Source organism: Elgaria multicarinata, chromosome 18, assembly GCF_023053635.1.
Source record: "Elgaria multicarinata webbii isolate HBS135686 ecotype San Diego chromosome 18, rElgMul1.1.pri, whole genome shotgun sequence".
Classification (NCBI taxonomy): domain Eukaryota; kingdom Metazoa; phylum Chordata; class Lepidosauria; order Squamata; family Anguidae; genus Elgaria; species Elgaria multicarinata.
Window position 1 is genome coordinate 18,881,618 of NC_086188.1, and position 24,614 is coordinate 18,906,231.

General features: G+C 49.6%; 1 protein-coding gene and 1 non-coding gene across 2 annotated transcripts in view; both read left to right on the forward strand.

The window, feature by feature from the left end:
• The window catches only part of AP1B1 (adaptor related protein complex 1 subunit beta 1), a 70,429-nt gene that overhangs the window by 33,459 nt on the left and 12,356 nt on the right, over positions 1-24,614 (forward strand). Inside the window, exons 7-17 of the mRNA XM_063143975.1 lie at positions 1,400-1,621; positions 2,440-2,560; positions 4,608-4,703; positions 7,137-7,252; positions 8,068-8,233; positions 8,823-8,921; positions 10,700-10,959; positions 13,992-14,193; positions 17,760-17,900; positions 20,269-20,414; positions 23,960-24,089. Of these exons, the coding sequence (XP_063000045.1) occupies positions 1,400-1,621; positions 2,440-2,560; positions 4,608-4,703; positions 7,137-7,252; positions 8,068-8,233; positions 8,823-8,921; positions 10,700-10,959; positions 13,992-14,193; positions 17,760-17,900; positions 20,269-20,414; positions 23,960-24,089 (1,699 nt within the window). The remainder of the gene's footprint in view (positions 1-1,399; positions 1,622-2,439; positions 2,561-4,607; positions 4,704-7,136; positions 7,253-8,067; positions 8,234-8,822; positions 8,922-10,699; positions 10,960-13,991; positions 14,194-17,759; positions 17,901-20,268; positions 20,415-23,959; positions 24,090-24,614) is intronic.
• On the forward strand, positions 20,532-20,631 carry LOC134410918 (small nucleolar RNA SNORD125). The gene has a single exon (XR_010026305.1). It is a non-coding gene; the product is annotated as a small nucleolar RNA SNORD125 (small nucleolar RNA).

Here is a 24,614-nt window from a genome sequence, read left to right on the forward strand (position 1 = left end):
GCTGATTGTGATCGGAGTGCACAGATTGTTTTGCAAAATGCAGGAGCCAGGAGGGAGAGAGAAAGAGAGAGGGACCTGAATGTGCCAGAGAGAGGATGGGGATTGTGTTTAGACCAGTGCAATCTGATCTCTCTAAGCCTCCTTCCCACCTCTGAGGCTATGTTTAGAATCATAGAATCATAGAATAGCAGAAGGGGCCTACAAGGCCATCGAGTCCAACCCCCTGTGCAATGCAGGAATCCTCCCTAAAGCATCCCTGACGTATGGTTGTCCAGCTGCCTCTTGAATGCCTCTAGTGTGGGAGAGCCCACAACCTCCCTAGGTCATTGGTTCCATTGTCGTACTGCTCTAACAGTTAGGAAGTTTTTCCTGATGTCCAGCCGGAATCTGGCTTCCTTTAACTTGAGCCCGTTATTCCGTGTCCTGCACTCTGGGAGGATCGAGAAGAGATCCTGGCCCTCCTCTGTGTGACAACCTTTTAAGTCTTTGAAGAGTGCTATCATGTCTCCCCTCAATCTTCTCTTCTCCAGGCTAAACATGCCCAGTTTCCTTCATAGGGCTTTGTTTCCAGACCCCTGATCCTCCTGGCTGCCCTCCTCTGAACACGCTCCAGCTTGTCTGCATCCTTCTTGTGGAGCCTAGAACTGGATGCAATACTCTAGATGAGGCCTAACCAGGGCCGAATAGAGAGGAACCAGGACCTTACGCGATTTGGAAGCTATACTTCTATTAATGCAGCCCAAAACAGCATTTGCCTTTCTTGCAGCCACATTGCACTGTTGGCTCCTATTCCGCTTGTGATCTACAATTCCAAGATCTTTCTCGTTTGTAGTATTGCTGAGCCAAGTGTCCCCCATCTTTTAACTGTGCCTTTGGTTTCTATTCCTTAAATGTAGAACTTGGCATTTATCCCTATTAAATTTCATAGGGAGGTGCGTCATGTTCGGACAATGAGCGGGGGGATCTGTTTTCCCTGCCCACCCCCATGTCCTTTGATCTCTGCGCCCCCAGCTCCGCTGCTCTCCGCCTTCCAAACATAGGCATGCATACAGGGTGTGCCGGTTGTGCCCAGGCACACCCTAATCTCTCCGGAGCCTCTGAAAAGTGTGTATTTCTCCTCGCCATGCTAATGGAGGGCGCCATTAGCATGGAGGGGGGGGATACACAATTTCCGGTGGCTCCAGGAAGCCTGCTTTTGTGCCTGCTCACTGCTTCAATCGGAGCCTTAAAAATAAAAGAATAAAATTTCCTAATGAAACGTGCTGCACATGCCTATGCTTCCAAGTGTTTCCCTGCTCCCGCAATCGCTCTGCCCTTTCTCCACTGTTGCCCCTTAACCTGGCGCCGCGGGCCCATCACCCCCCGTCACCCCCTTTCCCTTCTTCCCCTTTCCCTGCAGCATCTGCGAGCGGGTGACGCCCCGGCTGTCTCACGCCAACTCCGCCGTGGTCCTTTCGGCCGTGAAAGTGCTGATGAAGTTCATGGAGATGCTCTCGAAGGACCTGGACTATTACGGCACCTTGCTGAAGAAACTGGCGCCCCCGCTTGTCACCCTGCTGTCGGCGGAGCCTGAGCTGCAGTACGTGGCACTCCGGAACATCAACCTTATCGTGCAGAAAAGGTGATTCCTCGTTGGGCGGGAATGGGAATCTGGGAGGCAGGGGTGTGTGTGTGTGTGTCTGCGCCCACTGGTTCAGGGGGAGGCTCTCTGTCTGCGCGAGCGTGCCGTTTGAGCTCACCCAAACATCAGCCGACGGGGCAGGGCACACCTCGCTCCCTCCCTCGCTGCTGCAGAGGCAGCCAACTAAGGAGCCAACACATAGAAAGTGAAGAACTATTTATTTTATTTATTATTGCATTTATATCCCGCCTTTTTTCCTCCAAGGAACCCAAGGCGGCGTACATAATCCTCCTCTCCATTTTATCCTCACAACAACCCTGTGAGGTGGGTTGGGCTGAGAGGCTGTGACCGGCCCAAAGTCATCCAGCGGGTTTCCACGGCCGAGTGGGGACTCGAACCCGGATCTCCCGGCTCCCAGTCCAACACTTTAGCCACTACACCACACTGGCTCCAATAAAGAATGGCTTTTCGGGTGGCCCTTTTCTGCCTCTGTGAGAGCCAAGAGGAGTCGTCATCGAGAGCAAGAGAGCTCTCCAGCCTCCCTGGTTCTGCTTCATATATAACCTAAACTGTCCGTTCTCCAATGCAGGCTGGTGACGCCGGGGCGGCAAATCCACTCTGGGTTTCCATCAGAACCAGCCAGAACTCAGCTTTGCACCTTGGAGGGCTCCTTTAGACTCCTGTCCGGTTCTGATGGAAGCCCGGAGCGGATTGTCCGCCCCACTGACCTCGGAGCCACCAGCCTCCGCTGCCGTTCTCCACCTTAGTGAGTTCCTGGTTCCATCTTAGAAACCCGCCCACGTCTTTCCCTGCTGCAGGCCAGAAATCCTCAAGCACGAGATGAAAGTCTTCTTTGTGAAGTACAACGACCCCATTTACGTCAAGCTGGAAAAACTGGATATCATGATCCGCCTGGCTTCCCAAGCCAATATTGCGCAGGTAAACACTCCAGATTTCACCCTCTCTTCTCTTCCACACCCCCTTTGGTTTAGAGCATCCTTCACACACACACACACACACACCCCGCCAAGTCCAGCAGATGTGCGAGGCTGCAGCTCCCAGTATCCCCAGTTAGCTGGAATCCCTGCAGTGGTGTGGCTGCAAGGTATGGAGAGGGCAACCAGGATGATCGGGGGTCTGGAAACAAAGCCCTGTGAGGAGAGACGGAAAGAACTGGGCATGTTTAGCCTGGAGAAGAGAAGATTGAGGGGAGACACGATAGCCCTCTTCAAATACTTAAAAAGTTGTCACACAGAGGAGGGCCAGGATCTCTTCTCCATCCTCCCAGAGTGCAGGACACGGAATAACGGGCTCAAGTTAAAGGAAGCGAGATTCCAGCTGGACATCAGGAAAAACTTCCTGACTGTTAGAGCAGTGCGACAATGGAATCAGCTACCTAGGGAGGTGGTGGGCTCTCCCACACTAGAGGCCTTCAAGAGGCAGCTGGACAAGCATCTGTCAGGGATGCTTTAGGGTGGATTCCTGGGGGTTGGACTCGACGGCCTTGTAGGCCCCTTCCAACTCCGCTATTCTATGATTCTATGACCCACGGATATTGCCCGCATGCTGTTTTTAACTGGCAAAGACGGGGTCAAAACCAATGGAGGGAATTCACCCTTAGCAGCAAGGTGAGGAAGTCCTGCAGCATCTGAGGAACCCGGATATTCCAGTTCGGATGGAACAAGTGGGACCGGCAGCAACATGGCGCAGCGGATCCTTGCCTCATAACGGGAGCGCTCTTGTTCAGGTTCCCATAAGAATATAAGAAGCGCCCTGCTGGGTCAGACCGAGGGTCCATCTAGTCCAGCACTCTGTTCATACAGTGGCCAAACAGCCAGGGACCCACAAGCAGGACACGGTGCAACAGCACCCTCCCACCCATGTTCCCCAGCAACTGATGCACACAGGCTTCCTACCTTGAATACTGGAGACAGCACCCAACCATCAGGGCTGGTAGCCATGGATAGCCTTCTCCTCCAGGAATTTATCCAACCCCCTTTTAAAGCCATCCAAATTGGTGGCCATCACCACATCCTGTGGTAGTGAGTTTCATACTTGAACTGTGCGCTGTGTGAAGAAGGTCCTTCCTTTTATTCGTCCAATCAACTTCATGGAAAATTACCTTGGGTTTTAGTATTTTGAGAGAGGGAGAAAAATGTCTCCCTACCCACATTCTCCACACCAGGCATCATTTTGTACACCTCTATCATATCTCCCCTCAGCCTCCTTTTTTTCCAAGCTAAACAATCCCAGTTGATGTAACCTTCCCTCATAGGGGAGATGCTCCAGCCTCTTAATGACCCCTGACCCACTCCCTCCAAACAGAAGGTTCCTTGCTTCTTTTCTCTGCCCCCCCCATTTCCTATGTATTTTGTCCCCACCTGACATGCAATATTCTGTGGCTACTGAGCCTGCTATTTTGGGGGTGGCAGCGTGGTCTCTGCAAGCTTTTTGAAAGGTTCCCCCCCCCTTTTTTTTACTTCTGCAAACCCCGGGTTGCCACAGAGCACCCATGTTCCTCCATCTTGTTTCCCACTGGCCCTGGTTTGGCTCAGGTTTTTGTCAGGTGCAGGAAGAGAAGAGAAACCCCGTGAGGAAGTGAAAAAACAGGCTGAAGGCAGGGGCGGAACCAAGAATAATCTTTGCAAAATATTGTTTGTATGAAACAGGTTTAATGAAGGTGCCTACACGTTTCGGACAAAAAACATCCTTCCTCAGGGCTTATTCAACAAGGCTTTTACAGTAGTTTGCTCAATGAAATCATAGGCTTGTTGAATAAGCCCTGAGGAAGGACATTTTTTGTCCGAAACGTGTTTATCCAAAGATTATCCTTGGTTCCGCCCCTGCCATCAGCTTGCTTTTTCACTCCCTCAGTTTTTGTCAGCCCTGAACACTTGCGTTTACTGTTGGAGGGGAGTTATCGCAGCAATCGAACGCAGGCCTTGCCTGTCTGCTCTTTCTCCCTCCCATCCCCATCTCACGGCAGGTGCTTGCGGAGTTAAAGGAGTACGCGACGGAAGTGGACGTGGACTTCGTGAGGAAAGCCGTCCGAGCCATTGGCCGCTGCGCCATTAAGGTGGAGGTGAGTCCGGGCTTCCGGGCCGAGGCGGGTCAGAAACGGCTGTTCCCCGGAAAGGCCGCGCGGTGTGACAAAACATCCATGTCGTCGGAGGGAGCGTAGCAGATACCCGCCTTTCCTCGGCATCGTGCCTGGCGGTCGAGAAACCACGGCGCTTCTCCCCAGCGCTTGCTGGAACCATTTTGGCTTTACCTCGGGGGGGGGGGGGGCGCAGCTCAGCAGCTGTTCACTTTGCCTGCGGAAGGCGCCAGGTTCAATTCCCAGTGTAAAAAAAAAATGAATAGAAAGTACAGGGATAGTCAGACTAGGGGTCTGACTCAGTATAAATCGGCTTCTGATGTATATAAGAACATCAGAAGAGCCCTGAGGTTGGATCAGACCGAAGGACCATCTAGGCCAGCACTCTGTTCACACAGTGGCACACCAGCTGTCAGTCAGGGACCAACAAAGCAGGACATGGTGCAACAGCACCCTCCCGCCCATGTTCCCCAGCAACTGGTGCACACAGGCTTACTGCCTCTGATCCTGGCGGTACCACGTGGCCACCAGAGCTAGTAGCCGTGGATACTAGCACGGTTACTAACAGGAACTGGCCGATGAGACCACATCACGCCAGTCCTTTTCCAGCTTCATTGGCTGCCAGTCCAGGTTCGGGCCCGATTCAAAGTGCTGGTATTAACACTTAAAGCTCTAAACGGCTTGGAGCCAGGTTATCTGAAGGAACGCCTCCTCCCATATGTACCTGCCCGGACCCTAAGGTCATCCTCAGGGGTCCTTCTCCGCGAGCCCCTGCCAAAGGAGGTGAGGCAGGTGGCTACCAGGAGCAGAGCCTTCTCTGCTGTGGCACCCCAGCCGTGGAATGAGCTCCCTAAGGAGGTTCACTTGGCACCTACATTATATGCTTTTAGACACCAGGTGAAGACCTTTTATTCTCCCAGCATTTGAACAGTCTATAAATAAATTTTAACTTGGTGTTTTTAATTTGTAATTTTGCATTGCTGCTGTTTTTATCTGGTTGAGCTGTTATATTGTATTTTATATGATGGTTTTATACTGTTGTTTTCTACTTTGAATGGTTTTAATTTTTGTGAACCGCCCAGAGAGCTCCGGCTATTGGGCGGTATAGAAATGCAATAAATAAATAAATAAATAAATAAATAAGCCTTCTCCAGCAATTGATCCAACCTCCTTTGAAAGCCATCGAAATGGGTGGCCACCACCATATCTTGTGGTAGTGACGGCTACCAGTTTGGTGACCATCACTACCACAAACCCGGGAGTGCCGCGAACAGGTGAACGCAGGTGCGGCTGGTCCTTATGTGGGTTGTGGAACTCTGTCAACTGGGGAGGAGGAAGGCATTTGCCAGGCGATGACTTTCTACCGCAGCCTTCCCCAACCCGGCGCCCTCCAGTCCTGTTGGACTACAGTCCGACGGGAAGGCCATTGTCCCGCCTTCATGCCCTAGAAGGGAAATTGGCAGCCTTCATGGGAGGACCCTGGTGTGTTAAGTCGTGTTCTAGTTCGGTCAGATCCCAAGTCATCAATCCGGTTCTTTTGGTTATCGAGGTGAAAGAAGCCACTTGTGCAAAAAAGATGACTGTTTATTGATAGAAAGTGGATGCAGAATATATGCATGCAAAGGAAGTTTGCACCTCCTTCCGGCTAATGAAGCTTTCATAGCTGGGTGTCTATCGGGGGGTGGAGCATGTTAGATGGAAGCCGTCCCTTTGAGCCTGAGCTGGTTCTCCAGGCTGGTAGCGAGCGCAGTTCCTCCTGAAGCGAAGCTGAAGCATGAAGCCTGTGTATTGGAACTCATAGGCTCCTCTGCTCTGGAGCTGACAGGCTGCATCCCTCCCCCCTCTCAGAAGGAGCAGGCGGGGGGGGCGGGGAGCTCCCTCCTGCAGGGTCCCAAAGCGTCTCAGCTTTGGAAATTAATTGGCTTGGTTAGGTGTGAAATCCTCCCAGCTCATCCCGAGGTAAGACTCTATGAGAAAAGGGTGACATAACTACGAGATGCCCATCCAGGGAATGAGGCCTGTTCTTGTCAGCTGAAGCTTGCTAAAACCTACTTGCTGTGTTAGGCTACACAGGTGTCTTAGCAGCAGTTTGGAACTCTGTGAAGTCTGTATTTCTGCTGACTCGCACACCTACTACACCTGGCTTTTAAATACTCGCCTAGGAGGTGTTGTGTACCAAAGGGGGACGGTGGGTTTATCCTGTCCCCCTGCTCTCCCCACCTCCGAATTGGTCTTCTGCGGTGTGCATAAGGCCGTGGTTCTCTCTCCCGTGCTTCCATCCCTCGTGTGACGGCCAGGAAACCCTTGGCTTTTCCTGTTGCCGGCTGCGAGGGAGCCCCCGGGCGCTCCTGGACTTCGCCCCTGCTGTCACTGTCCTGAGCCGCTTGGCTGAACCCGGTGCTCCGTCTTCCCACCCAGCAATCCGCGGAGCGCTGCGTGAGCACCCTGCTGGACCTCATCCAGACCAAGGTCAACTACGTGGTGCAGGAAGCGATCGTGGTCATCAAGGACATTTTCCGCAAGTACCCCAACAAGTACGGGGACTTATTTCTGTCGGGGTTCGGGTGGGCGAGCTCTGGCCGAGCAAGGGAGCACCCCCCCCCCGATTTGAATCTTGCCTTGGCTGTGAACTCAACTCGGGTGGCCTCCCCCAACCGGCTGCCCTCCCAATTGGGTTGGACTGCAACTCCCATCCTCCCCCAGCCAGCATGAACACGGGCGCGAGGGGATGAGCCCTCTCCCTTAAACGCTACTCCAAGCTGACGCCCTCCTGATGTGTCGAATCGTCCAACTTGGCTGGGGGATGATGGGAGTTGTAGTCCAGTTGGGGAAGGCTGCATCGAGGGCTTTAAGCAAACTGTTGTTCCCTCTGCTGATCCCCACTCAGTGGAGGCTAATAGGGTGATGAATCCGCTCCGGGTTTCAGCCAAAACTCTGAAGGAGCTAACCGAGGGGAGTAGCACCTCGGACAGCTCCTTTAGAGTTCTGAGGGAAACCCGGGGCGGATTCCCTGCCCCACTGGCACCGGAGCCAGTAGCCGCCACTGACCCCAGCCCCTCTGCGCTACACGGCAATCAGAGGGCAAGATGGTTATGAAGCAGCCAGGGTGGGCAGACGCCAGTCGCACGGGAGGTGCTCTGTTTTCCCTCTACAACCCTGAGCTGCTCCAGCTCGCGCCTGGCGCCAGAGACATTTGCGTTGACCTCAAGAGTTCTCAGCCCAGGAATTCGGATCGGAGCTCCTTGGTCCTTCCTCGCCCACATCTCTTTCCTGGGTTCAGGCTCCACTGGGCTGCTTCTGCCTCCCTCCTCTCTCACACGCACGTGCCCCCCCCTGCCCTGATGCCTAGGTACGAGAGTGTGATTGCCACCCTGTGTGAGAACCTGGACTCCCTGGACGAGCCCGAGGCCCGCGCCGCCATGATCTGGATCGTAGGCGAATACGCCGAGCGCATCGACAACGCAGACGAGCTGCTCGAGAGCTTCCTGGAGGGCTTCCATGACGAAAGTACCCAGGTGACGGAGCAGAGCCGAGGGGGTGGGGCAGCTGAAGGGGTCGGGGCCACGTGGGGAACTCCGGAGGGGTGGATTTGGGAGTGGGGAGGGGGAGGGATGCCATCTGGAAGACCACCTGGGCTGCAAGGCCTCTTTCCTTCCCCCCCTCCGACGCCTGGGGTCTGCCCGGCCTCATCTCCGCCCGCGTCTTCTTTCTGCTGCCTTTTTGCCCAAGCACCGAAGGAAAGGAAAGGAAAGGAACCTCTCATACAAGCACTGAGTCATTACTGACTCTTGGAGGGACGCCAGCTTTCACTGACGTTTTCTTGGCAGGCCTTATAGCGGGGTGGTTTGCCATTGCCTTCCCCGGCCGTTATTCCCTTTATCCCAGCTAGCTGGGTACTCATTTTACGGACCTCGGGAGGATGGAAGGCTGAGTCGACCCGAGCCGGCTGCCTGAAACCAGCTTCCACTGGGATCAAACTCAGGCCGTGGGGAGAGTTTCAGCTGCAGAAACTGCTGCTTTACCGCTCTGCGCCACATGAGGCTGGAGAACAAGCCCTTAATCTCCCCCCTTTCTCTCCCCCCCCCCGCCCCCCGGCCTGTGCAGGTGCAGCTCCAGTTGCTGACGGCCATCGTGAAGCTCTTCCTTAAGAAGCCCACCGAGACCCAGGAGCTCGTGCAGCAGGTGCTCAGCTTGGCTACGCAGGTACGGCCGAGCCCCCGGCGGCTTCTTCGCCAGCTCCCCTTCCCAGCTCCTGAACACCCAGTGGAGGCTGGTGGCTCCGATGTCGGTGGGTGGCTCCGCTCGGGGCTTCAGCCCGAACTCTAAAGGAGCTCTCCAAGGTGCACCTTTAGTGTGCAGGAGCGGATTGGCAGTGATCTTATTTCCTCAATCCAGCATGGGTGGGTGGGTCACCCCTTCCCCCAAATTTGGACAGCAGCTTTTGAGGCTGTCACCGCATCCTGACTACTTGGGCTTGCTCTAAGATTGGTGGTTTTCAGGCTTGTTTTTTGGCTGCCATCAAGGCTAGAAACCTGGATTGGGTTTTCTTTTTCGATGAGAAGTGAGTTTGCCAGGATGCCGTCCTCTTCGCCAAATGCCGTGCACGCAGACGACTTTAGCGAAGCGCCCGTATGAACGCTAGTAGTCCAACAGCCCATGTCGCCTCCCCACTTGGATCAATACCTTCTTTTTTATTATTATTATTTCTTTTATTTGAATTTTATAACACATACAATAATCACACTACATCAACTCGATATACCACAATAATGTAATTAAAAAACGTATTAAACTAATATAGTAATATCTCGTGCTCCCCACCTGCCAGGACCCTTATTCTCCGTTCCAAAATTGTAATGTATCCTGCGACGGTTTACTCCCTTTTCCTTTTCCTAATACAAATTTGACAAATGGTCTCCAAATCTCATCAAAGTCATTTCGCTTCCGCACTCCTCTCTTAACTTTAATACTACTCGTGAGTCTGTCATTAATGTCTATATCCCAGACTTCTTTATATCATTCTTCTATTTGATAATCCCTTTGTTCCTTCCAATTCCTGGCAATTATTAATCTAGCTGCAGTTAATAAGTTGTTTATTAATTCTTTACTATTTTGCATACATTTAACCCTTCATGTATTGATAACAGTGCTGTCCTTGGCCCTAACTTAACCTTCCATCCCATTATATCATTTATCTCTTTAAGTACTATTTGCCAAAACTTCTGAATAGCTTCACAAGTCCACCACATATGGAAATATGTACCTTTTTCCTGACATCCTCTCCAACATCTTGCAGAATACTTTTTATCCATTTGATGTAGTCTTACTGGTGTTAAATACCACCTCCATATCAATTTATAATAGTTTTCCTTTATTCTTACTGACCTAGTCTTTAATAAACGTTGGTTCCGTATCTTTCCCCACTCTTGACTACTCAGCTGTCTTTCCATATCTTGATCCCATGTGATTTTATAACATTCATGCTGCTTTCTCATTCCCAACAATATCTTATATAAAGCACTCATTATACCCTTACTATCTTTCCACCTTCCTCTTAATAATAATAATAATAATAATAATAATAATAATAATAATAAATTCATTTCTTACCTGCCTCTTCCCTTTGTGTAATCAGCTTTTCAATCTCCATACACTCCCTGCACTCTAAATTCTCCTTTTTCCACTTTTTTGTCCATTGTTCTTGCTGTAACGCCTCCATCCAGGAATTTTTTCTCTCCCTTACTAACTCCTCTATTTTCTCTTTATTATCCATCCTTTTCATCCAACCTTTTAATTTAATTACTTCTCTTTCCCTTAAACCTTTTTCCAACTCTTTCTTTAGATTCTCTGGGAAATTCTGCACCATTACTACTGGAGTTAGGGGGGAGATCTTTGGCATTAATACCTTCTTGACTCACAGGCGCGTGCCCCCCCCCCTCGTGTCAGCCTCACCTGCTCCTCTTTCCCTTCCGGCCTCGTAGGATTCAGATAACCCCGACTTGAGGGACCGGGGTTACATCTACTGGCGCCTGCTTTCCACTGATCCGGTGGCGGCCAAGGAGGTGGTTCTGGCGGAGAAGCCGCTGATCTCCGAGGAGACCGACCTGATCGAGCCCACCCTGCTGGATGAGTTGATCTGCTACATCGGCACGCTGGCCTCTGTCTACCACAAGCCCCCCAGCGCCTTCGTGGAGGGCAGCCGGGGCATCGTTCACAAAAGCCTCCCGCCACGGACGGGCTCGTAAGTACTCGGGTGTGTGGGTGGGTGTCCTTGAACCCCACCGATGGTGCTGTTGAGGCCACGGGGCATGGGGGATCCATGCTGCGCCACGGTTTTGTGTGTCCAACCCAAAAAGTGGTTGTGGCAACAAATGAGACCTGGATGTATTATTATTATTATTATTATTATTATTATTATTATTATTATTATTATTCACCACCATTAGATATTGTTGTTGTTATTATTATTTTATGATATACTCTAGATGATAGTATTATTATTATTATTATTATTATTATTACCCTATTTCTTCAATTCTAAGACACACTTTTTCCCCCATATAAACATCTCTAAAAATGGGGTGCGTCTTAGAATCGCGGGTGTGTCTTAGGTTTTTTTTTTCTATTGGTGGTACTGAAATTAGTGTGCGTCTTACAATCGATGGCCTCTTACAATTGAAGAAATGTGGTGGTGGTATTATTATTATTATTATTATTATTATTATTATTATTATTATTATTATTATTTGGAGCACCAGTGTGGTGAGTGCTTAGAGTGTCGGACTGGGAGTCGGGAGATCTGGGTTCTAGTCCCCACTCAGCCACGGAAACCCACTGGCTGACTTTGGACCAGTCAGATTCTCAGCCCCAACCTACCTCACAGGGTTGTTGTTGTTGCGAGGATAAAATGGAAGAGAGGAGCATAGAATTTCTTAAGGATGAAGAAAGGGTAAAATATAAATGTAATAAATAAATACATAATAGCATACCAGAATACAGGGTAGAAGCTTCCATTTAATAATTGTTTCCTTTTTTTTTTTTTTTGTCCAAAGTCGGAAACTATGGATATCTGTGGCATAAGGCAGCTTTGGAACAAGCCAGGACCTTAAACCAGCTTCAAGACACTGGGCTTGTTCAGACAACACGCTAAGCCAGAGCTTTCCAAACTTTTCATGTTGGTGACACACTTTTTAGACATGCATCATTTCGCGACACAGTAACTAGCAATAGTTAACCGAAGGTTAAACTAACCCCTTATTAGAGATACGGACACATACATAAATTGTAATAACAAAATGTATGGGGACACAACATATCTCATGAAAACCTTTCATTTATATTTTTAAAAATATATGATTTGCAAGATAATAACATACATTTCCAAGACTTTTCACATTGAACCAATTTTGTCGAGCTGCGATCGAGCGGCGGTTGAGACGGTGGCCTATCAAAAGACCGGGCCCATGGAATTTCTCGAATGCGTCACTTCAGGTGCAGCCGCGTCACCGGAAGTGACGCGGAATCAGCTGTTTCGACCCGATTATGCATACTGCGCATGCACAGTACCTGTATGATCACTTGACTGTGGTGTGCATACACGGATACGACAGAAGGGGAATATACTAGCGCACCATACTAATTGGCATCTTAAAATGCATGCAAGTTGGTATTGCTTATTTCACAGAGACTCAGAGGTTTCTTGTTACATTCGCGTGACACACCTATACACTGCAGCTGACACACTAACGTGTCACGACACACAGTATGGAAAGCTCTGTGCTAAGCCATGGTTAACAGCTAACCCTTTTGCAGCAAAGGGTTAGTGAGCATGTTTAAACCGTGGTTATGTAGCCACCACGGTTAGGAATGGTTCGCACCACATGCTATGTCATGGTACACATGACACGCTAAGCCATAACGTTTAGCTCAAAATGCTTAACCACCGTGGCTTAGCTTGTCATCTGAACAGGGTCACTCTTTAACTGTACTTTTAAACCACCCAATCACCAAAGTTCTACATTTAAAAACATACAGTACAAATATTAAAACCAAACAAAAAATAAAAACAGAGAATGAAACCAAGTTAAAACCAGCAGCAAAGAATAAAAGCATTACATTGTCATAAAACCAGATAAAAACCAACAGCAGAACAGAATATCTTCAATATCTTGGAAGAATAAAGAGACGGTCGCTTGGCACCGAAAACAGCATAGTGTAGGTGCCAGGCGATCCTCTCTGGGGAGAGCATTCCACAAACGGGGTGCCTCTACTGAGAAGGCCCTCTTTCTACTATAACTCTTCTGCTCCTTTGGACTTGGGCTAGGAGGCCCAGCTGGTATGAGGTTTTTATTTCGTTACTTAATAGATTTCTCTACCGCTCAGTAAGAAGAACGAATGAGCTGTGACACTTCAACAGAGAACACATTTGGTGGGTTTCTGCCCCAAGAAGCTTACAGTCTAAAAGCAGACAGAAGGAAGCAATAGAGGCAGGGTTTAAACAGAGGAAGAACATGCCATTATTTCAGTTACACACCTACAGTGGCTTAGGTACAATAGGACAGCCTTCCCCAATGCGTCTGGAGGAAATGAAGGGAAACGATTGTCCATCACGTGTGAAGAACATGCGTTAGGGAAGGCTGCGCTAGGCTATTAGGGGGTTATGACGAAGGCTTCGTGACACAAGGAAAAGGAATTGGGAGGGAGGAGGAAAATGGCATGGGGGATGAAATGGAGGCTGGTGACTCCGATGTCAGTGGGGCGGTGGATCTGCTCTGGGTTTCAGTCGAAACCACTCAGAACTCTAAAGGATTCTAACTTTGGATAGGTCCTTTAGAGTTCTGACTGAAACCTGGAGGGGATTCACCGCCCCACTGATATCGTTGCCACCAGCCTCCACTGTCTCAAAGGTTTACTAGGAAAAGGTGAGTTTGGAGGAGGGATGTAAAAGGCGAACCTGTGGGTCCCACTTCTGTTGACAAGAAACGTGCTGCCCCTGTGGATTTGTATCTTGTCTTCCCTTCAAGGTATTTGGTGTAGCATACAGAGTCTTTCCTCCCCCTCCGTCCTCACAACGACCCTGTGAGGTAGGTTAGGCAGAGCCTGTATGACTGGCCCCAGGTGACCCCATGAGCTTCATGGCCGAGAGAAGGCATTTGAACCCAGATCTCTAGGTCCAGGTCTGCGAGAAACACTCTTGGAGGCTGGAACAAATTGGCAATTTAATCGTTGCACCTTGTCCCGTTTCACCTTCTCCCCCCCCCCCCGCCCACTCAGGAGCGAAAGTGCAGAGAGCCCGGACGTGGCTCCAGCCGGGGCTCCCCCCTCCGAGCAGACGGCCGTCATCCCCACGCAGGGTGACCTCCTGGGCGACCTCCTGAACCTTGACCTCGGACCGCCTGTGAGTGGCCCTCCGATCGCCACATCATCCGTGCAGATGGGAGGTGTGGATCTTCTCGGCGGAGGCCTGGATAGCCTGGTAAGTCTCCGCCTCTGTGTGTATGTGTGAATGTGTCATCATACGATCCCTTTCCCTGGGACAGTGGCCTTCAAGTGCTAAAAAGTGTTGCATTTTTTAAAAAAAATAACAATCCAGAAAGGTAGGACTGCAGGTTCCTTTCAATTCTAGTAGATTTTATTTTTATTTATTTATGTATTACATTTATACACCGCCCCATAGCCAAAGCTCTCTGGGCGGTTTACAAAGATTAAAACAGTGAACATTAAAAGCAAATATACAACATTGGTTTTATTTTAGTTTTGCTGCCTGCCTGGAACTACAAACACAGGAAACTCAGCAATAGGCATCTGCCAGGTCACAATTGGTCACAAATTTCATAATTAGTAGGCTCCTTGATCAAAACCCGTCTGTTTATAATGCTGACCTTTGTAGCGAGCCTGGATCAGTGTATTACGGATTTGCTACTAAGTTTGAAATTGCATGCAAGCTTTGGGACACATGCAGTAAAATAGTACACGGATGTTTCCACCACCACCAAAAAACCCTCAGTTGTCTGACCACCTAGAACCCCTCCACCCGAAAATACCCTTACATGAAGCCAATGGAGGCTTTCAGCCTTCCCCGCCTTGGCAGCCTGCGGATGTGTTTGGCATTCTGGGGGGTTGTAGTCCAATACGTCGGCTCAAGGGCGGGACGACGACCCATTGCTGGGCTGACTATTTCATTCCGCACTCCTGAAGGGTTGCAATGTGCCGTGTTGCTGAAAAGCTCTTGCCGTGTACGTGCGGTACTTTGAATACACAGAAACACCTCTAGAAATGTTGCTGCTTCTACCACTGCAATCTGTGCCTGTTGCTTTTAGTTATTCGTCTGTCTCTCTCTGTGTGCGTGATGCGGTCCGTGTTTTTAAGGCACTCTACATCTGGGGAATGTTTAATAGAAAGGCAGCTAAGGAGTTATACAGGTTTTTCTTTTCAGGACACATGGTTAGGTATTTGTAGGGTGTGGGTGTGGGTGTATGTAGCTACTGCAAGGTGGGCAGATGTACACTTGAAGGACTGATCGGAGTTGATAAAACATGCTTAGAACGGACGTTCCCCTTTGTAGCTTCAAATAAGCAGGGGAGAAGGCTCGCTAATTCTTCTCTCCTGGGGGGCTGCCTCTACAGTCGTAACACGATAGCTAGCATCTATTTGTGTTTATTGTCTGAGTGACTAACCTCTCTCTTTCATCCCTCCCTTTCTGTTTGTCTCTTACTCTCCCCTCCCTGGCCTGTGTGTGTTTCTCTCTCTCTCTCTTTCTTTGCATGTGGCTGGCTCCTCTCTCCACCTTGCCTGCTTCTGCTTGGAGATGGGGGAAGATGCTGAAGGGGTATGGTTCAGCCCTCTTACTAGCTTTTGAGAATGTGCCTTCCCGTCAGTGAGCTGCCTCCCCCCCATTCCCCTCCCTCCTTACTCTCTCTCGTTGTGGAAAACGAGGGGGGGAGGGATGCAGGTTGGATGCTGGAGTCATCCGCTTTCCTTCCCAGCCGCGAGAAAGCCAGTTCAGAGGGAGGCCATTTCCCCCTCTCTCGTAATACTCTTTCTCACCAATCAGCCATAGGTTCAGATCAGAATGTGCAGCACATCGTTTCGTTAATGGAACTCACTGCCACAAGATGTAGCAGTGTCCATTATTTCCAGATGGCTTTAAAAGGGGGTTGGACAAATCCACAGAGGAGTTGGGGAGGTTTATCAGTAGCTAGATGGAAACGCCAAGATCCAGATCCACAGCGTCTGGAGGCCTCTGGGTATGTCGAAGCTCCTCCTTTTGAGGGCTGGAGGGGAGTGTCAAAACTGAAGGATCCAGAGCTTCATAGGAACGTAAGAAGAGCCCTACTGGATCGGACCAAGGTCCAGCTAGTCTAGTGTTCTGTTCACGAGAAACCCACAAGCAGGACGTGAGTGCGTCAGCACCCTCCTGCCCATCTTCCCCAGCAACTGGTGTGCATAGGCATACCACCTTCGATCCTGGCAGTAGCATATCGCCATCAGGACTCGTAAGCCACAGATAACCTTCTCCTCCAGGGATTTATCCAACCCCCTGCCACGACACAGGCTCTGAACAACAGGCCCGGCCGCAGCTACTCCCTGCTCAAGCCAAGCCCCACCGCTTGATACGCCTGAGGCGAGGGATTAAAAACCACCTTCCTCCAAACTATGTGGAGAAAGGGGTTTAAATGGAGACGGATTTCAATATATAAAATAAAACACTGTGAGTTATATGTGCTGAGGTGAATTATTGTCAAGAGTGGGTGCTAAATGTGTAAACTTCAGATGATAAATGCCAAACAGACGCGTGGGGTTTTTGTGGTAGTTAAAAACAAAATAATTAAAATTTATTTTTAAAAGTTCACAAGCTTTGTTTCAAATAAAACATTTAAAACCCTTTTTGAAACCTTTCATCCAATCCTTACACTCATTCACATATGCGCTTTCCTTTCTCTCACACAATCACTCTTGAGCTTTCTTTATTATCTGTATTAATATACATCAACTATGTGCACACCACACTCCAAAGACACCACTCTCTACGCTGAACCTCCAATTTCCCAGAACTTAAGTACTCTAAACACAGAGAGCTAAAAACTCTAAGAGTACCTAAAAAGTCTCTCACAATCCCCTCCGTCATTCCCTTATATATCACTTTTTCCCCCTCCTCAGACATTCTAACTCCGCCCACTCAGGCCAACATTCCAAAAACCACAGACTTACAAACTTCAGGCATACATTTGGGAACTGACTTGTGGGGTGTAACGCCACACCCCCTTTTAAAGCCATCCAAACTGCTGGCCGTCGCTACATCTTGTGGTAGTGAGTTCCGCAGTTCAACTCTGCACCCCGTGAGGAAGTCTTTCCTTTTTATCGGTCTTGAATCTCCCACCAACCAGCTTCCCGGGAAGGTTGTCAGTGGCTCCTCGATTGAGAGGATCAGCTGCGAGAGACGACCCTCTCTGGAAAAAAAAGAGCAGGCCACCATGTTCCCCACCTCTAAGCAGCTTGGTGCAGAGCATGTTTGGAATTGCAGGCTCGGGTTGCGTGAGGCTCCAAAGTCAGGCAGGAGCTCCGTACAGAGATCCTCAGGCATAGTCTAGGGCAGCTTTTCCCCAACGTGGTGCCCTCCAGTTGCGTTGGACCAGCCTTTCTCAACCTGAGGCGCTCCAGATGTGTTGGACTACAACTCCCAGAATGCCCCAGCCAGCTCTGCTGGCTGGGGCATTCTGGGAGATGCAGTCCAACACATCTGGAGCGCCCCAGGTTGAGAAAGGCTGCGTTGGACTGTAACTCCCAGCGTCGCTAGACTGTGCCCAAGGATCTTTTGCATTGCAGGGGACTCCAATGAAGAAAGCGTTCTCCAAAGATCAAACGCTTCTGCGTTTGGCCCAAGGGGGTATTAGCAGCTGCTGCTGCTGCTCCCCAAAATGTCTCCCATTTCTTGTTCCTCTGCCCCGCAACCCCCAGACCACTGCTAGGCCACGTGGCTTCACCCTTCCCCTTTCAGCTGTCTCCGTTCCTTTTGTAACTCAATGTCCTTGTCTCCTGCAGATGGCCGGACCCAGCTTCACGGCGCCCAGCGCAGTCATGCCCAGCAACCTGGGGGCGCCCCTTGGTGGGGGCTTGGGGGACCTCTTCGATCTGGCTGGCGGCGTGGGGGGCCTGTCCGGATCCTACGTCGCGCCCAAAACGGTGAGTATTCTGAGGATCGCTGGGGAACGGCGGCTACAGTTCACAGCGGCCACCGCTCTTTATTTATTATTATTATTATTTATTTATTGCACTTATATGCCGCTCCCATAGCCAGGGCGTTCTGGACGGTTTACAGAAATTCTAAAATTGAGATTAAAAACGAGTATACAAAATTTAAAATTCTAAAAAACAAAACATACACACATAAAGCATTAAAAACCGTTAAAAAACGAAACATGTGGGTGATTAAGATGTGCCGCCATATGCCTGGGCAAAGAGAAAAGTCTTAACCTGGCACTGGAAAGATAGCAGCGTTGGTGCCAGGCGAGCCTCATTAGGGAGATCATTCCATAATCTGGGGGCCACCACCGAAAAGGCCCTGCCCGTCGTTGCCACACTCCGAGCCTCTCTCGAAGTAGGCACCTGGAGGAGGACCTTAGATGTTGAACGTAGTGACTGGATATATTCACGTCGGAATCTTTAGAGTCCAGTTCTGACACACCCCAGCGGGTGACCGAGCCAGGTCCAAACAGGCAAACATCGCCTCCGCGGACTCAAAAGTCGACGGAAACGCAGTTAAGGCTTTTACTGAGCTCCAACCATTCCAGTCCGAATTCGCTATCTGCAGTTTGAAGCAGCCTCTTGGCTCTTCCGTTGGCAAAATCGTTAAGCCCTTTCAGTGCCGGATCAAAACCTGGACCTGTTCCCCTTTCGGCGGCTGCAATGCCGCGTTCCGGTGGGGGCTAGGGGCATCTTCTCTCGGCTAGACGTTGGGTTAGCCCAGGGTTGCTGTGGCTTCTCTCTCCACCAGTAAAACGGCCAGCTGCAGGGCTGTGTGGGGGTAAATAACACTGATAATAACTAAAATAAAGCCTAATAATAAGAATAAATAACATAATGCATCCTCTACCTGTCTAAAAGCAGCCCGTATTGCTGCTTACATGCTGGTAATGGTGGTGTGAAATTTGCGATGCCCACTGGACCAGGGGGAGGTGGCGATCCCTGCGCAACACCCCCGTAGCAACTTCCCTCCCAGCAATCTTGTGTCCGTGTGCAGGTGTCCCAGAGAATCTACAGAGCCCCACGAATGCCTTCCTGTGGACTTTTCCCTCTTCCTGAATCCCTTCATTCTGCGTCTGCGTGGGGCTCCCAGTGGTCTCCCACGCCGGCCACAGGCTAACGGACTAGGCTGGCCCCTGCTTGGCCCTTCTTCCAAGTAGGGGCCCTTCTACTTTGAGGCCAATCCCTGATCCAAACTTTCCTGAACAAGAAAAGCGTGTAAGTTTGCTCGTGTGCCCTTCCGGGCAGAGTGGACAACTTGCACTCCTGATTTGGATTACCGGGAACGTTCTAAAGCTTGCTTAAACTCCCAGCAATCTGGGGCGTCCCAGCACAACAGAATTCCTACTTTAAACCCCCTGGGTGGTGTTCTCTTCTCCCCCGCCACCCATAGCTGGGATTCCCTAATGCAGGGCACTGTGAAACTGAATTAGTTCCATGCATTCTGTGTCTCTAGCTCTTAGTGACGACTTAGGCTCTGTTCCGACAACACGTTTCTTAACGGTGGTTTTAGAACTCCACGGTGGAGTTTTTACACCACCTTTGAGGAATGTTTTGTCTGGCGGGAAAACCCCACCCCACAGTGAACGTTTTGGGGGAAAACTCCACGTTGAATATCCACGCTGTGCAGAGGAGTGTTCCTGCACAACCGTTATGTTGTGTGTTTTGTGGAGGGCTCTGTGGAGTTTTCCATTGCGTTGACTTTTCCCACTGGCTACAGAGTTCCTTGGCAAGAGCGGCGAAAGGAGTGAGTGCCGCTCTAGGAGAGCCGCCGGGATTGTTTTTTTGTGGCAATGGCTGATGGGATACCATCGGGAGGACCAAGGGAGGAGAGAGGGTGGAGGAACTGTCAATCAAACATCACGATGGATTTTACTCCGCTCCAGGGGAGCCCGCAGTCACACAATGGTGGAGTTAGAACATGTGTGGGGAGGACCCCCTGAAAACTCAACCGTTGAGTGGAGTTTTCACACGGCGTTGACTAACGCGTTGTCTGAGCTGAGCCTTAGTCAGCCCCCCCCCTCCCCCAGCACCCATATCCTGCTGCACCTTCCCCAAACTTTTGCCTTCCAGATGTGTGGGACCCAGTTGCCGTCCAGCACATCTGGAGGGCACAAGATTGGCAAAGGCTTCCCTGCCGCAACAAAACCGTGTAACAAACCGAAGTTACAGTCCGCTGCAGAGAATAGCATATTCTACCCTTTTTCGCCCTGTTTGTTAGCTCCTTGGGGCAGGGACCTGCCTTCTCCTGCCCCGTAAAGCGCGCAATTCCTGAATCATGTGTCGTCTTCCTCTTGCCCCATGTTAGATCTGGCTCCCAGCTGTGAAAGCCAAAGGCCTGGAGATCTCTGGAACTTTCAGCCGCCAGGTGGGAACCATCTCTATGGACCTGGTGCTGTCGAACAAGGCCCTGCAAGTCATGTCTGACTTTGCCATCCAATTCAACCGGAACAGGTAACGACGACGCCCACCTGCCCGCATCTTTGTTGTTGTTCGGGGGGGGGCGTTGTTTGGCCATGCTGTGTTTCCATGGTTCCTGTCCTCAAGAAGCCCTCCCCTTTGGGGAAGGAGTAGATAGACAGCCTCTCGTGATGATGCTCAGCTCCCTGAATGGCTGATTTGATGAGCTCACGTAACCCTCTAAGAAGTTGACTGAAGAGGCTGATCAGAAACGGGAATAGGGCTGCTTTTAACAGCCTGCTTTGATTCGGGGAACTGGGTTTGCCGCGGGACGTAAAAGCCCAGCTTTGAGCGGAGCCGCACTAGATCTGCTCTAGATTCAAGATTAGGGGCCTTGCTAGACCTACCTGATAATCCGGCCGGGAGTCGGGGTGACGGCGCGCTGCAACTAGTGCACGCCCTCGCCCTTTTCCACACATAAGTCGCGACGGGGCAAGGGGAAGCCCCGTCGCGTCCGCCACTTCTTTTAAGCCTTAAAGGGCCATGTGCGCAGGAGCGCACCGCTGGACAAGGTAAGTCTTTTTAAAAATAAATATAGGGTCCCCGCTTCCCCTGCCCCCCCGCACACAATGCCTGATGCCCCCCCTGCCCGTTCGCTCGCCCGTCCTCCCCCCATCTGCCGTGTCTTGTCCCCCGTCCTTCTTCCCCCCCCCCCCGATGCCTGTGCCCGTCCTTATTCCCCCCTTTAGAAAAGCCAGGCCATAAGCGAATCCGCTTATCCCGGGTTAAGGGAGGTCTTAGCCCGGCCTGACCCCGGAACCCCCTGTGCGTCATCTGGATGCACAGGAGGGAGACCGGGCCTCACACCGTGCTAAGACCTTGTCTAGCAACGGCCAAAGTCAAGCTTATTGTAATTTGCAACCAGCCATTTTACAGTTTCCGCATAGCTGTGTTACATTCATTCACCCGCTTGGCCTTTGTGTGCAAGAGCAGGGCTGTTGCAAGAAATTGAGCGGTTCTTTTTTTTTTTAATATAATTTTAATTTTTCTAAACTTACAAACAATACAGTATAAAACACTACCCCACAATACATAATACATAATAATACATACTAAACAAATTAATAAACATATATTTTAACTTAATTCCATTTGATATAATCATTGATTAACATTAACGTCCTCCCCCAACCCCGGGATCTTATTCTGATTTCCAAAATCTCATTACTTCCTCTGGAGGTGTTTTCCCTCTCCCCTTTAATAATACAAAGTCTAAAAACTGTTTCCATATTACTTCAAAATCGTTCGTTTTTATCATTCTTCTTCTGACTCTCATGTTACATGTTACTTTATCGTTAATTGCAATATCCCATATTTCTTTGTACCAATCTTCTATATGATAAACCCCTTGAACCTTCCAGTTCCTGGATATCATTAATCTTGCAGCTGTTAACAAATTCGTTATCAATTCTTTTATCTTTTGGTTACAATTCAATTCTCCATACACTGATAACAATGCCACAGTGGGTGTCTCTTCTATCTCCATTCCTATAATTTCTTTTATTTTATTAAACACCATTTTCCATAATTTTTGTACAAATTCACATTCCCACCACATGTGTAAATACGATCCTTTCTCTTGACAACCTCTCCAACATAATGCTGATTTCATCTTATTTATCATATTTAATTTCACTGGGGTTAGGTACCACCTCCAGACAAGCTTGTAATAATTTTCTTTTATCCTCACGGACATGTTTCTCAACACTCGTTGTTTCCACATCCCTTCCCAACTCTGTTGCCCTATTTGTTCCTTCAAATCCCTTTCCCACTAGTATTCTATATATTTCACTCATTAAACCTTTTATTGGTTTATTTACTCTTATCTCATTTTCTTTTTTAAAAATCAACTCCTCAAATGTGTAATTCCTCTACACTCTCCATTATCTTTTAACCATTTCTTCGTCCATTGTTCTAATTGAATACAACTTAACCATGATATATTTTCCTCTTTTAATCTCTCCTTTATTTCTTCCCTAGTTTTCATCCTTTCTAACCAGTCTCTTAACTTCATTACCGTTCCTTCTTTTAAACTTTTTCCCAACCCTTTTTTAAAAATTTTCTGGAAAGTTCCTCATTATTATCACTGGTGTTATTGGAGATATAAATTGAGCGGTTCTAAATGTTACGTATTTATTAAAATGGTTCAATAAAAAGCGCAGTTTTTCGACGGATGACCTTGCTTTCATCCAATAAAGGAAGGATATAAATTTTCCTAATGTCAGAGCAGATTCTGCATTCCAAAATAAAGTGAGTGATAGCTCCTAAAACTAAAAGGTTGCAAGGACAACCTCTGGCTTCCTTGGGGATACCCTGGAGGCGCCCTGCACAATCAGCCAAGGCGTGTGAAAGCCCAGTTTTGAGTAGAACTGTGCTAGATCTGCTCTGGTTTCAGTTTTCAGGGACAAACTAGCCATTTCAATGGGGTGGGGCAGCTTTTCCCAACCTGGTATCCTCCAGATATTTTTTACTTCAACTCCCATCAGCCCCAGCCAGCATGACCAATGGTCCAAGATCCCAAACATCTGCAGTCCAAAACACCTGGAGTGCACCAGCTGAGGAAAGGTCGCAAATATGCACCTTGTCAATATTCAACTTGTTTGACTCCTTTTCCTCTTAGGTTTCTGCTGCTTCCTGGTTCCTAGATTAGCCACAGGGGTGATCCCAGCGCATGGAAATCACGCAGAGCATAGGCTGACATCACAACACTACACAGCCAATCAGATTTGGCTTAGTGATGACACCTTTGAGTGGAAGTCTGGCCAGTACAAGCCAATCAGGGCCAAACCAGTTGAGATGTGATGTAACTGTGGGATTTTGGGGGTGTGTGTAAAGTGAATACCTGGTGGCCCGCTTCCCTCCCTCCCGATTAGGACTATGGCTTGCGGTGGAGAGGGCTTTGACCCTTTACTCTCTCCGTGGTTCTGGGACTGCAGGGGCTGCTGTTGGCATCAGGGAAGAAACGGCCAGTTTTGGCAAAGGGACCCGTCCCTTTCCATGCAAATAGCAGCCCCATGGGGCTTTGATCTGGATTGGGACCATGGCAGGGGCAAAGCATTAAAGCTCCCTGACCCCAAGCCTCAGTCCTGGTATGTCAACTATGTGCACACCACACTCCAAAGACACCACTCTCTACACTGAACCTCCAATTTCCCAGAACTTAAGTACTCTAAACACAGAGAGCACTAAAGATTCTAAGAGGACCTAAAAGGTCCCCCTAAATCCCCTCCGTCCTTCCCTTATATATCCCTCCTCCCCCTCCCAAGACCTTCTAACTCCGCCCACTCAGGCCAACATTCTAAACTCACCACAGACTTACAAACTTCAGACATACATTTGGGAACTGACTTGTGGGGTGTAACGCCACAAGCTCCCATATGAAGGCTTCTATGGCTGGGGGGTACAGCAAGGCAGGTGAAGACAGACAAGCCCCGATGGCATGCATGGAGTCTCTCTCTCTCTCTCTCTCTCCGCTCACACCCTGCCCATCCTTGCAACTAACCAGGGCCCCGCCCTTCTCACTGGGCCTTTCTCTCCAGCTTCGGCCTGGCTCCCGCGGCACCCCTGCAGGTCCATGCCCCCCTGGCTCCGAACCAGAGCGTGGAGATCTCCCTCCCCCTCAACACCGTCGGGTCGGTCATGAAGATGGACCCCCTGAACAACCTCCAGGTGAGCCCAGGTGTCGTCGCAGTAGCTTGTGGTGAATTCCAGAGGAGGGGGGAAGGGACGGGACACCAGCTCGGCTTGCAGAAGGTCTTTTCGCAGATCGAAGGATTTCAGGAAGCAGCTGATGCGAGAGGCCCGCAGCCGGTCGGAGCCAGCAAGTCTCCAAAGGTGCAGCCTTGTGCACTTTTGGACAGAAAGAAGTCCTGTAACTCCCAGCATGCCCCAGTCAGCCATGCTAGCCTGGGGCATGCTGGGAATTGTGGGCGTCTTCTATCTAAACATGCATAGGGTTGTTCTCTGGAGGCGACTTTCTAGGCTCCCATGTCTATTGCAGAGGCTCTGGGACAGGGCTGTAGATGCTTCATTCTTTTTTTTAAAAAAAAAAAGATATGTGCTGGAAAATCATTTCTGTGCCACAAAAGGCAGATTAGAATAATTCAGTTACACTTTTCTTTTTTGGGGGGGTGGGGGGGGAATACAATTTTATTTATTTATTTATTTATTTATTACATTTTTATGCCGCCCAAT